Source organism: the organism of the source record quoted next, unplaced genomic scaffold, assembly GCF_019419815.1.
Source record: "Pyrus x bretschneideri cultivar Hongxiangsu unplaced genomic scaffold, Pyrus_bretschneideri_v1 Contig66, whole genome shotgun sequence".
NCBI classification, from domain to species: domain Eukaryota; kingdom Viridiplantae; phylum Streptophyta; class Magnoliopsida; order Rosales; family Rosaceae; genus Pyrus; species Pyrus x bretschneideri.
In genome coordinates this window covers 991,194-1,003,716 of record NW_025999805.1, presented here as the reverse complement: position 1 = coordinate 1,003,716, position 12,523 = coordinate 991,194, and the positions used below count along the sequence as shown (strand labels likewise).

Here is a 12,523-nt window from a genome sequence, read left to right as displayed (position 1 = left end):
GTTGTTAGATTTTTTATTTTATTTTTTAGATTTGATCATATTCGATCTCAATCGTTTGATTTAATGTATTTATAAATTTTTTTTTTTAAACTAAATCTGGACCGTTGGTTGAACCTACGATCCGACCATGTCGGCCGTTAAAAAAAAATAATCGTTAGTCTTTCTACAAGTGGTCGATAGCATTAGCAACTGGGTCTCAACGCTGGGTCGCAACCACTAACCTTAGCTCATTTTTAAGCTGAATTGGCCTAGAAAAAGTTTTAACCCAAAATCTATTTTTTAGCCCAATGATTAGAGAATTTTTGGACAAGTTTAGAACTTAAATTTTGAATTTTAACCCAACCATTGAGTTGGTCTCAATATAAATAAAGGGGTGTGATATCCACACACATTTTTTTACTTACACACCTTTCTAATTTTCCTCTGTCGAATCGGATTAATTGAAGAAGATGAAATGATAGAAATCAACAAAATGTGTGTGAGAAGTAAAAAAGGATGTGTAGATAACACACACCTAAATAAAAATATACTTTCATAATCACTAGGTTTGAAGTGACAACATATTTTGTAAATACAATATCTTCCCAATTCAAACAACAAACTTATCACCGAATTGAGTAAATATAGTGGAAATTCATCATCCATGACCTACAAAAGATATCTATGCATGCTAACCATCATAAGCTAATACAAAAATGCTAAACCAAAATAATCACATTGATAAGCATTGGGTAAGTTTGTCGATCATAATATTTGGCTACTCAAATGATGAGTAAGAGTTTCTATTTAAAATAGTTCTTTGTTGATTTATAGATCTTTATGTTTATGATCAAAACGGTTCATATTATAAATCACTCTATAAAAATCGTCTCTGCAAAAAAGCAATTAAAAACTAAGGTCGTTTAGTTATTGTGTACTATCTATTCATTTGCTACAATAAATTAACAAATGATCTTATTTTTAATTTATTTTTTGCACAAATAATCTTTACAAAATGATTCATAATATGAAAAGTTATGATCATAAACATAAAACTCTATAATTTAAACACAAAGAATTTTGATTAAGAGTAGCCAAGTATTGTTGTAATTGTTCTTGAGTTGTATTTAAGTGAAGGGCACTATCGGCAATGAGGGCTATCACTCAATACAGTTTTGAAGCTGGCCATTTTTTTTTATGGAGGCAGATTGTCTGCCTTATGCTCGTGTGCTTTTTTCATCTTTTTTTTATTTGTGCGGTCATAATTAAGCCATGTTAATATTTTATATTTTTATTACTTTTTGTCTTATTATCTATATAAAAAATTAATATAAAATGTAACGTGATTTAACTGTGACCGTACAAAATAGAAAGAGATGTGAATTGAAGGGCAGACAATCTGCTTATTTTTTTATTGGTGATTGTCCAAAGAAGGCTATTAAATAACCCCAAAAAAAAAAAAATCACAAATATCATTATTATTTAACATATTTTTTGTGTAGAAGAGAAGGTGGTGCTGGTGCCCTCCAGTACTTCTCCCACCCATCCCTCAAAGAAAACCTACCCCCATATCCTCTCTCTCTCTCTCCTCCCTAAAACCCAAATTTCAATATCCCCAATCAATATCCCTCCGACACCCAATTGTTTCTATGACCATCAGACTCTGAAAAGCCTGATTCTTGGCCATGAGGAGGGGCAGAGGAGCAGCCACGAGAGCCGCAGCGCCGCCGGCCGAACCCACCGGATACAGACCCAGTATTGGAAAAGAGGTCCGGTACCGAGGGGTGCGGAGAAGACCGTGGGGTCGGTTTGCTGCCGAGATCCGGGACCCGTGGAAGAAGACCCGGGTCTGGCTCGGCACGTTCGACTCGGCCGAAGACGCCGCCCGAGCTTATGATGCCGCCGCTCGGATCCTCCGCGGCCCCAAGGCCAAGACCAACTTCCCGATCTCCTGTGCTTACCCGCCCTTTTACAACAACCCTACCGACCCAGCTATCGAGGCAAAGCTTTTCGGGTCGGGTTACGGGTTTCAGGACAATCCGGTTGTACATCCTCAGAGACCCGCATCCAGCAGCCTGAGCTCCACCGTGGAGTCGTTCAGTGGGCCCCGGCCGCCGCCTCAATTTACGACGATGGCTGCCGAGTTGTCACGGCCTAAACGACAGCCGAGGACCCCGCCTATGGTTCCGGAGGACTGCCACAGCGACTGCGACTCGTCGTCATCGGTGGTTGAGGACGACGAGGATTTCGTTGCGTCGTCGTCGTTTCGCAAGGCCCCGCTGCCCTTCGATCTTAATTTCCCACCGTTGGATGTGGATGGGGATTTGGGCGGTGGGGTGGACGGTCATGATCTTCGATGTACGGCTCTATGCCTTTGATTGTTTGTTGTTATTATTATGTTGTTGATCGTTTGATGAGCATGATGATCAATCATTCAATTTTCTTTTCACTTTTAAATATATAAATTCTCTCTCTTTTTGTTTTATGATTACAAGCATGGTGTTTGATGAGAATTGCTTAAAGATTTATTTTAAAGGACTTTTTTCAAGTGAAACTCGGCAACTTTAATATGGATCGTTTAGGATTTTCGAGGAGAGGTTTGAATCCGGAACGCAATGAGATGAAAAGGCAAAAGGATTGAGTGTTCGATATGGGTTTTTTCGTTGTCACCAAGTTTTGAAACGGATTCAATTTGCATGGACAGATTTGGGGAATGCAAGGAGAAAACAAACACTCTTTGCTAATTTTGGTATGTATCAATTTGTTTAGATGGTACATTTGTAAACAAACCTCATTTGCTCGTCATTTTGCTTATAATGGAGTAAAATAAATCATTGGCCTAACTTGTTTTTCCATTAGTCCTTGGCTGTGTTATGTGATCAATTCTTTGTACCTCACTCGGCACGATAAAGCCGGCCTTGTTCAATGAGATAAAATCGACTCTACTCAGTGGGATAATGCTTGGTCCTCGTTGTTTTTTCGTTATGTCATAAAGGTGAAAATTTGATGCTCACTTTCAGCTTGTGTTGAACGCATCTTCATGTTGACATGTCTTGGAGGGTAAACAAAAACTCATTACTAATGTAATGGCTTTAAACTTAGTGCCAAATTGCACTAATAATCTACGTAGTTCACTTAAAATTTTCGCTTTGAGTAATGTATTGGCACTTTAAAAAAATTATTCTGCACATACTATCACAAAAATATGGGAGTGGTCTAAAATGATTTTTGCAGAGCGGTAATATCAACATCTTTTTAAGTTTTGTTATTATAATTGTTCCTTGGTTTCATTTTCACCGTTGTTTGATTCGTTTTCATTTTAGGTCAATTCGTCAATTAAGTTGATTTTTTCATTTAATTTTAATCGTCACATTTAAACAATTCAAGTAAGAAGAAATTTTACCTCATTTGAGACAGACTGGACTAATAGTGCTAACATAATGAAACAACAAACACAATAGTACAACAAAGAAACTACAAGGATGGATGAATGGTACAAAATTGAGTAAAGTAGAAGAAAAGGATGATATTACAAACTTGAGTAAACTTGAAGAATTATAAGTGCAATTTAGGATGTTGCTTAGTAAGAGGGGAAGGCAAGGCACGGAAAGAGGTCAACAATTTCTGCACAATACACGCCATGCACTCCCTCAAAACTAGTGGAGGCCAATATCTTTGAACTTGGACTTTAGAAATTCAAATACCCTTGAACCTGGACTTAAGAATTTTACATGTACAAATAGTAATGGTGGGGCCAGGGTCACCCCCATTTTTATTCTCTTTGAATATTAATTGTTGTGGGGTTTGTTGCTGGAGAGGGGGGATTGTGATGCTGCTTCAGCTTGAGGGAGAAAGTCCCAATAAGATAGGCTTTTTTTTTTTTTTTTTTTTTCCCCCTGAGATGGCATCTCTCTGCTGCCTGCACTTTCAAATCTGAGTGAATGGAGAGATTTTTCAGGTTAAATCGCAATAAACTAAGATCTAGTGACAGTTCTCTTCATTTGTAATTGAGAAGTTTTATATTTGAATCTCGTAGATGGTGAATTTGATACGAACTTAGATTGCTAATTGTGTGGTTTAGTCGAACTCCCTCATTCCCTTAATATAAAATACAAACAATCGTAATAAACTACATGTCATAATATAAGTAAATTAACATTGAAAAGTATCGCTCTTCACTTTCTACTTGTATTAAAAAATATGATGTACGGTGTACCACTTGTAATATAAAAGAATCTCTCGAGTTAATGACGTGATATTTTGAAATTCAACTTAATTTTGCATTGGGAGGCAGGCACAAGGCCAAGGCCAGCTAGTCTGGGTAACGTAGATTTCGTGGGTAGTGCACTAGGCAATGAAATTACAAATACAATACAAGCAGTAGCAGACACTATTTTTTCCGGGATGTGCAATAACTTTGGGCCTCTCGTTGTCGGGTTTTCTTATTCATTTTCTTCTCTTCTCATTTTGTTACTTTTTATGCGAGTAATGTCGATAAAAGAAGAACTAAATTCGAGATGTCGAGTGCATGATGGAAATGTTCTTAATGAATTGAGTTATCAAATTTATGCTTTTTTGCTTTTGGTTTTCGGGCTGGTGGTTAAAAGTTAAAACGGTTCATTGACTTGGAAAGAAAAGGAAAGTGGAAAGGGTTCACATTGATCATCAATGCAAGGGGAATTCATGGCAAAGGTACCCGACAATATTTACTCAATCCATACAATAGTTACTGCTCTTTCTTTACTTCCTCTCCGACATCGGACCAACCTTAGAGGCAAACCTTAGAGACAAATGAACAACTTACGAGCAAGGTTCTAAAAAATGCTAGGATGTAGTCGGACGACGAACTGGAGCCTAGCGCTTAGGCGGTTAGACAGACTCCTAGGGCTAGGGTTAAGAAATCTAATATCTAAAAAGGGTGCTATAGAACTCATCCTAACTTAAATTAGAATGATATAATATGAATAAAAATAAGAAAACATGGAGCAAGCTTATGGTGTTCATTTAGTATAACAAGTCCTTATAATTTAAGTAAATCTATTATATTTCGTATAAATAAGTGTTTGCTTATACTTAAATATATATAACTTCATCCTAAACTATAAAATAGAATGACATATTTATTATGAAATATTGAAACATAATGAAAACATGGAGGACAAGCATAAAATATGTGTTCATTTAAGTATTCAACAAATCTCTTATAATTTATTGAAAAAAAAATAAAATGTAAAATTAAAGTTATCTATTTTCTATCAAAATGAGTCGCAACTTAGGCGGTTGCCTAGACGAGTCTAGGCAAGCTAGGCGGTTTAGGTAGGCGTCAGCAGGTCTAGGCGCCAATTCTTAATTTTTAAACGCTTAGGCATTAATCAGGGCGATGGCCAGCCGCCTAACGCCTAGGTGAGGATTTTTAGAATAGTGCTTAGGAGGACTAAAAATTGAAAGCAAATTTTGAAAAATTGAATAAAGTAGTTCCAGTTCTTAGTTTTTTAAAAACTGAAAGTAGTATGAGTTTTCTATTTAAAAAAAAAAATGAAAACAAAAACTAAAATATGAAATGAAATATTATCAAACAACCCCTTAACAAGAGCATCTCCAATTTTTATTTTTTCACTAGCTCTCCCCTTCCAAAAATCCTAGTATGCTACCTTCAGAGTCTTCACACTCCGGATATGGTTGGGGGCTAGTGGCAACTTCTCCCTTTCTTGTCCTTCCTCTCTTCCCCCTCTCCTCCATCATAGCCTTCTCTCCTCTCCTTTCCCATCCGCGACTCTACTTTCTGACCCTACATCACCTGCCTTTCCTCAGCCTCATCTCCCCCTCAGTTCCATGGATTTCAGTCTCATACCCAAATCCATCATCTTGCTCTTTATGGTCTTTAAGAGTAGTTTCAGTGTATAAAGGCTTCCCATGTCAACAAGCAATTGAATCCCTCTAGTGAATAGTAACTACCTTTAATGAACAGTAATTGCCTTTTACATTTATACCCCTAAACTGGATAGCCTAGACAATTTGTACTAAAATATTAGTATTTTTTGCTTATAAAATAATAAAAAATAATTTTATTTTAAATTTCGGATAGGATTTTAACCGATCTCGTTACGCCATGTGTCATTATCCAAAAGTACAATTTTTGTGGATAAGTTTCGATAAGATTTTTAATCAATTTCGTTGCGTGAAGTATCCTTACTTGTTTAAAATCGTTGAAAATATTGAAATGTGGTGTAAGGTGGGAGAAAATGGTAAGGTATTTATAGAAAAAATTTTGAAACTTTAGGATTTTTAATTATTTTAAAACTTTTTTTATTAACCTAATTAATCTGAATTGTTGGATTACAAAAAATTTGTAAGCCAACTGTCCAGATTGTGACAAGTGGCCTACCGTAACATTTCTTTTTCTTTTTTTTTTTTTTTTTTTTTGTAAAGCGGAAAAACAAGGATCGTTGATTTGGAAATCAAGCTGTTCAGATTCAACAGCTACTGAGCGGGCTACCACGCAAGCCCCACCGCCTGAAATCTTGTTGGTGACACGCCCCCCCACGCATGTGTGGTTTGCACGCACCTAAGGCAAATTTTTTTATAATGTAGCTGATGTCATGCTGACGTCAGCCTTGTATCAATCCCTCCTCAAGCGCTTAGGCTTGGGACTTGCGCTTGAGCTCTCCCGCTTGCTCCTCTTCAACCCAATTGCCCAAATGGGCTGACATCACTTTGGCATGGGATTGGATTGCAAATGGAGTTGGTCTATAGAGCAAAAGAGCAATTTAGAGTTGCTCTAAGTGGAAGATGAACTAACTGATATGGTTTCAAGAATTGCCATAGGAGATTGTTGATTTGTTAATTAGAGATTGTCCTAATCTATGAATTAGCGCAAATTTTTTCTTAACCAAAGTCCATATAATATAAAAAGCACTCTATCCTCTAACATGTTTATTCATTCAAAATATATCAGTGTAAATGGTTTTTTTTGGTTAAATTACACTTTACCACCTCAGGTTCAAGGTTTATTGTAACTTCATACAAGTTATTAAAAAAATTTCACTTTCATATCTTACGTACTATTTTATTTCAATATAATACATTTGTTATATTTTCTATTTGTTGGTCCATTAAGTGCTGATGTGGCTGCCAATTTTGTGCCATGTGGCAAAAATTTTTTTTTTTTTTATACATTTAAAATATTATAATAATTTACCATATTAAAAAAAAAATTTTGAAACCCAGAAACTGAGAAACCCGTTCCCCACGACCCACCTCCCCCGCAACCCCTCACCCTTCCCCCAGCAACGCCGCTACTGTCATCCTCCGGAAACCGGACAAGAACAATGGGACAAACGTAGTGATGAACACAATAATCGTTGACACTCTCAAGCATACCATCAGTCCCACGCTTGGTGGCGCCGAACCCTCAGCTCCCCATGATCACAGCACTGAGCCCTAGCCTCTCAACCTCCAAGCAGAGCCGCTCCTTCATGTCATGGTCCTTGACGATGTGGATCTTGTACGGAATCTGCGCCTCCTTTAAGGGCTTGGAGAGATTGGCGACCTTGGAGCTAGTGAAGGCATTGAAGGCGTTCTTGAGTTTCTTCTGTTTGACGGAATCGTGCAAGGTGTGGTTGTCGACGAAATCGACATCGTCGTTGGTGTTGATGGAGAGGTCGACTCAGCCCCAGTCGGAGCCGAAAAGGACGGAGGTGGGGCTGACGTGGAGGAGGATGACGGCATCACCGTCGTCGAATATCGGATTGGGGATGGGGGAAGGGGTTGCGGTTGATGGGGGATGAGGGAAGGGGTGGGCACGGGTGGGGATTCTGGGAAGACGAAGGGGATCTGAGTTTTTTTTTTTAATTTTTCTGTAAATAATTATTTTAATATTTTAAATTTTTTACTTAGTTTTTAGCCATGTGGCATAAATATGACAGTTACGTCAGCATAAATGTGATAGCCACGTCATCACTTAACGGACCAATAGATGAAAAATATAACGGATCTATTCTTTTGAAATAAAATAGCATTTGAGGTATAAAAGTGAAATATTTTAAAGACGTTGTAAGGAATTGAAATCGACCCTAAACTTGAGGTGGTAAAGTGTAATTTACTTTTTTTTTTTTTAATTATCAGAAAACTAATGAAAATGACTTAAAAACTTTGAGTTTTAAACAAAATAAATGGTAAAGTGAACAGTATCATGATTAACTTTTTAGTGTAAATATGTGATTTTTCGTTAAAGTGAATAGTACTGAAAGCTTTTCGTTAAAATTCTTTATTTTTTTTATTTTTAATAAATGATATTATCTAAATTAAGAGGGAGATGTAGGCTTAGTCTCACAATAAGCTATAAATAATGTAATTCAAATTCGTTTTTGACGAGAATAAATTTAATATCTATTACTTACAAATAAAGAAAAATAACAATAGATTGTAGTATTAAGTGTGAAAATGACCTATTTGATTTTTCTTTTTGTCGTAAATTGGTTTAGCTTATAATACACAGACAAAAAAAAAAAAACATAAAATGGATTCCTGGCCGCACGATCTGTGTGAACGGTCAAGACTAAACGGTCCAGGATTGAGATCTGAATCCCTAAACCCTAAAAAACACGCTCAACCCTGAAAACTTGGTTCGCCTCGCGCAGCTGCTTTTGCCTCCACAGTCCACCCTCTTCAGTCTTCCCTTTCACGCTGCTGCTTCCTCTGCTCCAACTCCAAGGTAACTCTTCCTTCTTCTCTCTCTCGTATCTCTCTCCATCGCTCTCGCGTTCTTTGTTTCTCCCTCTCAAGTTGTCCGTTCCCTTTGCAAATTGATTTCGTATCTTCCTTGATTTGTTTTCTGGATCTAATTAAGGTATTGTTCTCTCTGATATGATTAATTGATCTTATAATTTTTGGATTTTATGTTTTTTTTTTTATGTTCAAATTGAGAATATTTTCTATCATTTCGAAACTTTGGTACTGGAAAATTCATGTCTTCGCTGCTTGGCATGTTGTAGCTAAGTGCCCAGCTATATATATATATATCATGTAGTTAAGTGCTGAATCGGGTTATCTTATAACTTTTTTTCTGAACCGAAATGTCTAGATTAGATTAAAAAAAAGTTTGGTTGATTAGATTTCTAATTTTTGAGGAAATTTTATTTTTAAAAACTTAAGTTGATTGTTGATAAATGGCAACACAGAACCTTTTATTTTCCTGAACTGAAATTTGATTTGATTGGTTTTCAATTTAAAATTTTATGGTTGATGTTGTTCTGTTTATTCTCTTGTTTTTGATATTTTATTTATATTCTAGATGCTTGATATTATGAAGATCAACCCTTTTTTTCTCATCTGAATAAGAATAATGTATCACCAAAACTTTGTTTAAACTAATTGTGATCAAGTCTGTAATCGCTGATTGCCAATTCGCTAGCAAACATGAATTACACATTATAAAATTTTGTTACCTAATTGTGACAGCATGACTGCCCAAACTCAAGAAGAGCTCCTTGCTGCCCAGCTTGAACAGGCAAAAGTTCATGTAATCTCTCTCTTCTCTCTCTCTCTCTCTCTTATTCCTTCTTTCTCGTCGTTTTTAATGGGGTTCTCTTTCAATTGAGTTGAGGCATGCTTTATGTGATATTTTATTTAATTTGTCTTATGCATTCAGAGTTTCTTCTTGTTTTTATTTTTGAATGTTGATATTACTTGGACTTTATGAGGTTCTGCTAAAAGATACAGAAAATGTGTTGGAAAGATCTTTACAGTTGAAAAGTGATTTTATTCGTTGTGTGTTTGCTGTTTAGCTGCATTGCTGTTTGATTTTTCGATACAGTTTTGCAGTGATGAGCGAATGTGAAATACATTCCTACTAAGTGAAGTCAGCTATAACCACAAGAAGGGTTTAGCTTTTATGTATTGCTATTTTGTTGTCTGCCTTTAGAATTAGTATGGTGTCTTTCTTAGATGGATTCATATCCAGTTTACTTTGCATATCTATTTTGTTATGTTATAGATTGGGTTTAACGGAAACATTTCTTTACAGCATTGGAGAAAATAACTTTGTCATTTTTTCCGTATTGGTTTGGCTCGTGATGGTTACAAATTACAACATGTTAAGCTAGATGGCAGAGGCACTGGCAAGGGTTCTTTTCTTTATTCATTCATTTGTACTTTAGCTAATCTTTATATCACTTTGGATGAGCATTATACTCAAGTGAAATACTGCTACACTTTTCTTTGGCTATAGATAGAGCTAATTTGAATGGGCCAGTTGTCCCGAAATTTTTTGTTAGGTGCTTCATTGTTTCAATTTCTGCAGCAGTCACTAAGTTTGTATCAACCTGGTCATATTTGTGTTTTCTTCCCTATTGGATCCATTACAAATTGTTATTGCAATTTCTAATCAATTTTTATGGATGATTCTGATACCAGATCAAATAATCACACAGCATTACTCTTGTTTGAACTTTGAAGTTCACTCATTCGACTTTGTTACCTCTTTGCGTGAATTTAATTAACTGGAGTATTTTACTTGAGTTCTCTGAAGCGATTAGATTGTTTTTCTGGTTACATTTAATTAGAAGTGATTATTTTGTGCTGTCATCTGTTGACTGGGTTAGTGCCAAATATGTTGACTTAATTGGGTGCTGGCTACTATGAAACAATCCTGAACTGCCAAACATATCATAACAACTCACTATTGTAAGTTGATTTTTCTATTTATGAGAGGTTAGTGGGAGAAAGAATGTGGCTAGTCCTTGGAGGTTCATAATGAAAGTGTGCAGGCTACGCCCTTCCTTAATATGTATTCTTCCTTGTATTTGTGTTGATGTTTAATTGTGGAGGATAGTGAATAAATATTTCAAGGTGCTTCATCTTTTTCTTTTATGGTGCATGAAATTGAGTGAAATGGTTGTAGGATGATGAACCGATAGTCGAGGACGAAGATGACGACGACGATGATGATGATGAAGATGACGACCATGATGACGATGTTGAAGGTAAATTGCACTGTGAAGATTTAAATGTGATGCCAAACTGTTTTATGTTTTTTCCCCTCTAAATGCACCCACTCTCCCAAGCATACAGTTTTCTTGAAGATCTTGTGAATGTCATCTCTCCACTGACATAAAAGCCATAGGAAAAAGGTTGTGTTTCTTCTTCAATATGTTATGCAATGCTTATGTCTTCTTAGTTTAGCTCAGTTTGTCTCTGTTTCTGGTTCTTTTTGAGAAGCGGTATGCCTATTTATTATCTGGTTGTGTGACTGTAAGTGTCAAAAGTTAGATATGAGATTTTGAGACAATTTTGGTTGAACTTATTAACTGAATTCTTTTGTTTAGCCGTTAAGAACACCTTCAGATAATAATTTTGACTCATCCCTCCTGCTATATATATATATTGGGGGCGGTGGTTTGGAAGTTGTACATTTTCTCTTGTATAGCTTACAAGCCAATCTTTTTTGCTTATTATTGGTGTAATTTCTTGTCAAAATGGCATTGTGGCAGGACATGGAGATGGAAGTGGTAGGTCTAAGCAGAGCAGAAGTGAAAAGAAGAGTCGCAAGGCGATGTTGAAACTTGGAATGAAAGCAATTCCAGGTGTCAGCCGTGTGACTGTCAAGAAGAGCAAGAATGTAAGTGTTGATTTGTTGCTTTGTTTCTTCTTTTGATTGCTATAACGCATTTTGTGTCGGCTTCTAGGAGATTTATTTTAAAGATTTAATGTAGTAATGTTTGTTCTTTCAGATACTGTTTGTCATCTCAAAGCCAGATGTCTTTAAGAGCCCCGCTTCCGATACATATGTCATTTTTGGGGAAGCAAAGATTGAGGACTTGAGCTCACAACTTCAAACTCAGGCCGCGGAGCAGTTCAAGGCTCCTAACCTAAATACTGTGACAGCAAACCCCGAGCCATCAACTTTGGCTCAAGATGATGAAGATGTGGACGAAACTGGTGTAGAACCCAAGGACATTGAGTTGGTGATGACTCAAGCTGGAGTTTCAAGATCAAGAGCAGTTACGGCACTCAAAGCAGCAAATGGTGACATTGTTACTGCCATCATGGAATTAACAAACTGAGCTGCATTGTAGCGGTGGAACTTTACTTTCGATGAATTTTTCCTTTTTTACCTTTGCATCGTCGTGTCCACTTGAGAATTTGAAGTTCAAATTTCGGGTTTTTTTTTTGTTTTTTTTAATGAAATATTTTATGTATGGGAATGAAATAACTATGTTGTGATGAATGGTTTACATTGTGTTTCATCTGAATTCGAATATAAATCCATTCATAATCATACTATCGTGTACGGATTGTCAGATAGAATGCATAGTCGATCGGAAAGGGATTCTCACCTGATTCTTTTCATCAAATCTATTAATCCGGATCTTGAAATTTGATCTAGGTTTCCCATCGCCAATAATTTGTAAGGTTTATTGTAAGGTATATGAGATTTAAAACCAGTGGTCTCTATCACATGGTTACATTGCAATGTTACACATTTTAGCAGTAGTCATCCTTCCAATTATTTCGCGTGCAAGTTGTGAAATATACAGGCTATACA

The 12,523-nt window shown here is 36.4% G+C and overlaps 2 protein-coding genes and 1 pseudogene across 3 annotated transcripts; 2 read left to right on the top strand and 1 right to left on the bottom strand.

The window, feature by feature from the left end:
* Positions 1–1,499: 1,499 nt before the first annotated feature.
* Positions 1,500–2,928, top strand: LOC103951411 (ethylene-responsive transcription factor 3-like). Of its 2 annotated transcripts, none has more exons than XM_048573274.1 (2): positions 1,500–2,337; positions 2,572–2,928. In XM_048573274.1, coding segments are annotated over exons 1-2 (675 nt in total). In that variant the 5' UTR covers positions 1,500–1,664; the 3' UTR covers positions 2,574–2,928. The 2 variants fall into 2 exon arrangements, with proteins under 2 accessions (XP_048429231.1, XP_048429230.1); XM_048573273.1 differs by having other exon boundaries at positions 2,562–2,928.
* A 3,291-nt stretch (positions 2,929–6,219) lies between these two features.
* Positions 6,220–9,441, bottom strand: LOC125472182 (annotated as a pseudogene).
* Positions 8,538–12,256, top strand: LOC103951412 (nascent polypeptide-associated complex subunit alpha-like protein). Its single transcript, XM_009362769.3, has 5 exons — positions 8,538–8,692; positions 9,439–9,499; positions 10,880–10,961; positions 11,469–11,596; positions 11,709–12,256. Exons 2-5 carry the CDS (start codon positions 9,440–9,442, stop codon positions 12,039–12,041), a joined length of 603 nt encoding a protein of 200 aa, XP_009361044.1. The 5' UTR covers positions 8,538–8,692; position 9,439; the 3' UTR covers positions 12,042–12,256.
* Positions 12,257–12,523: the final 267 nt, after the last annotated feature.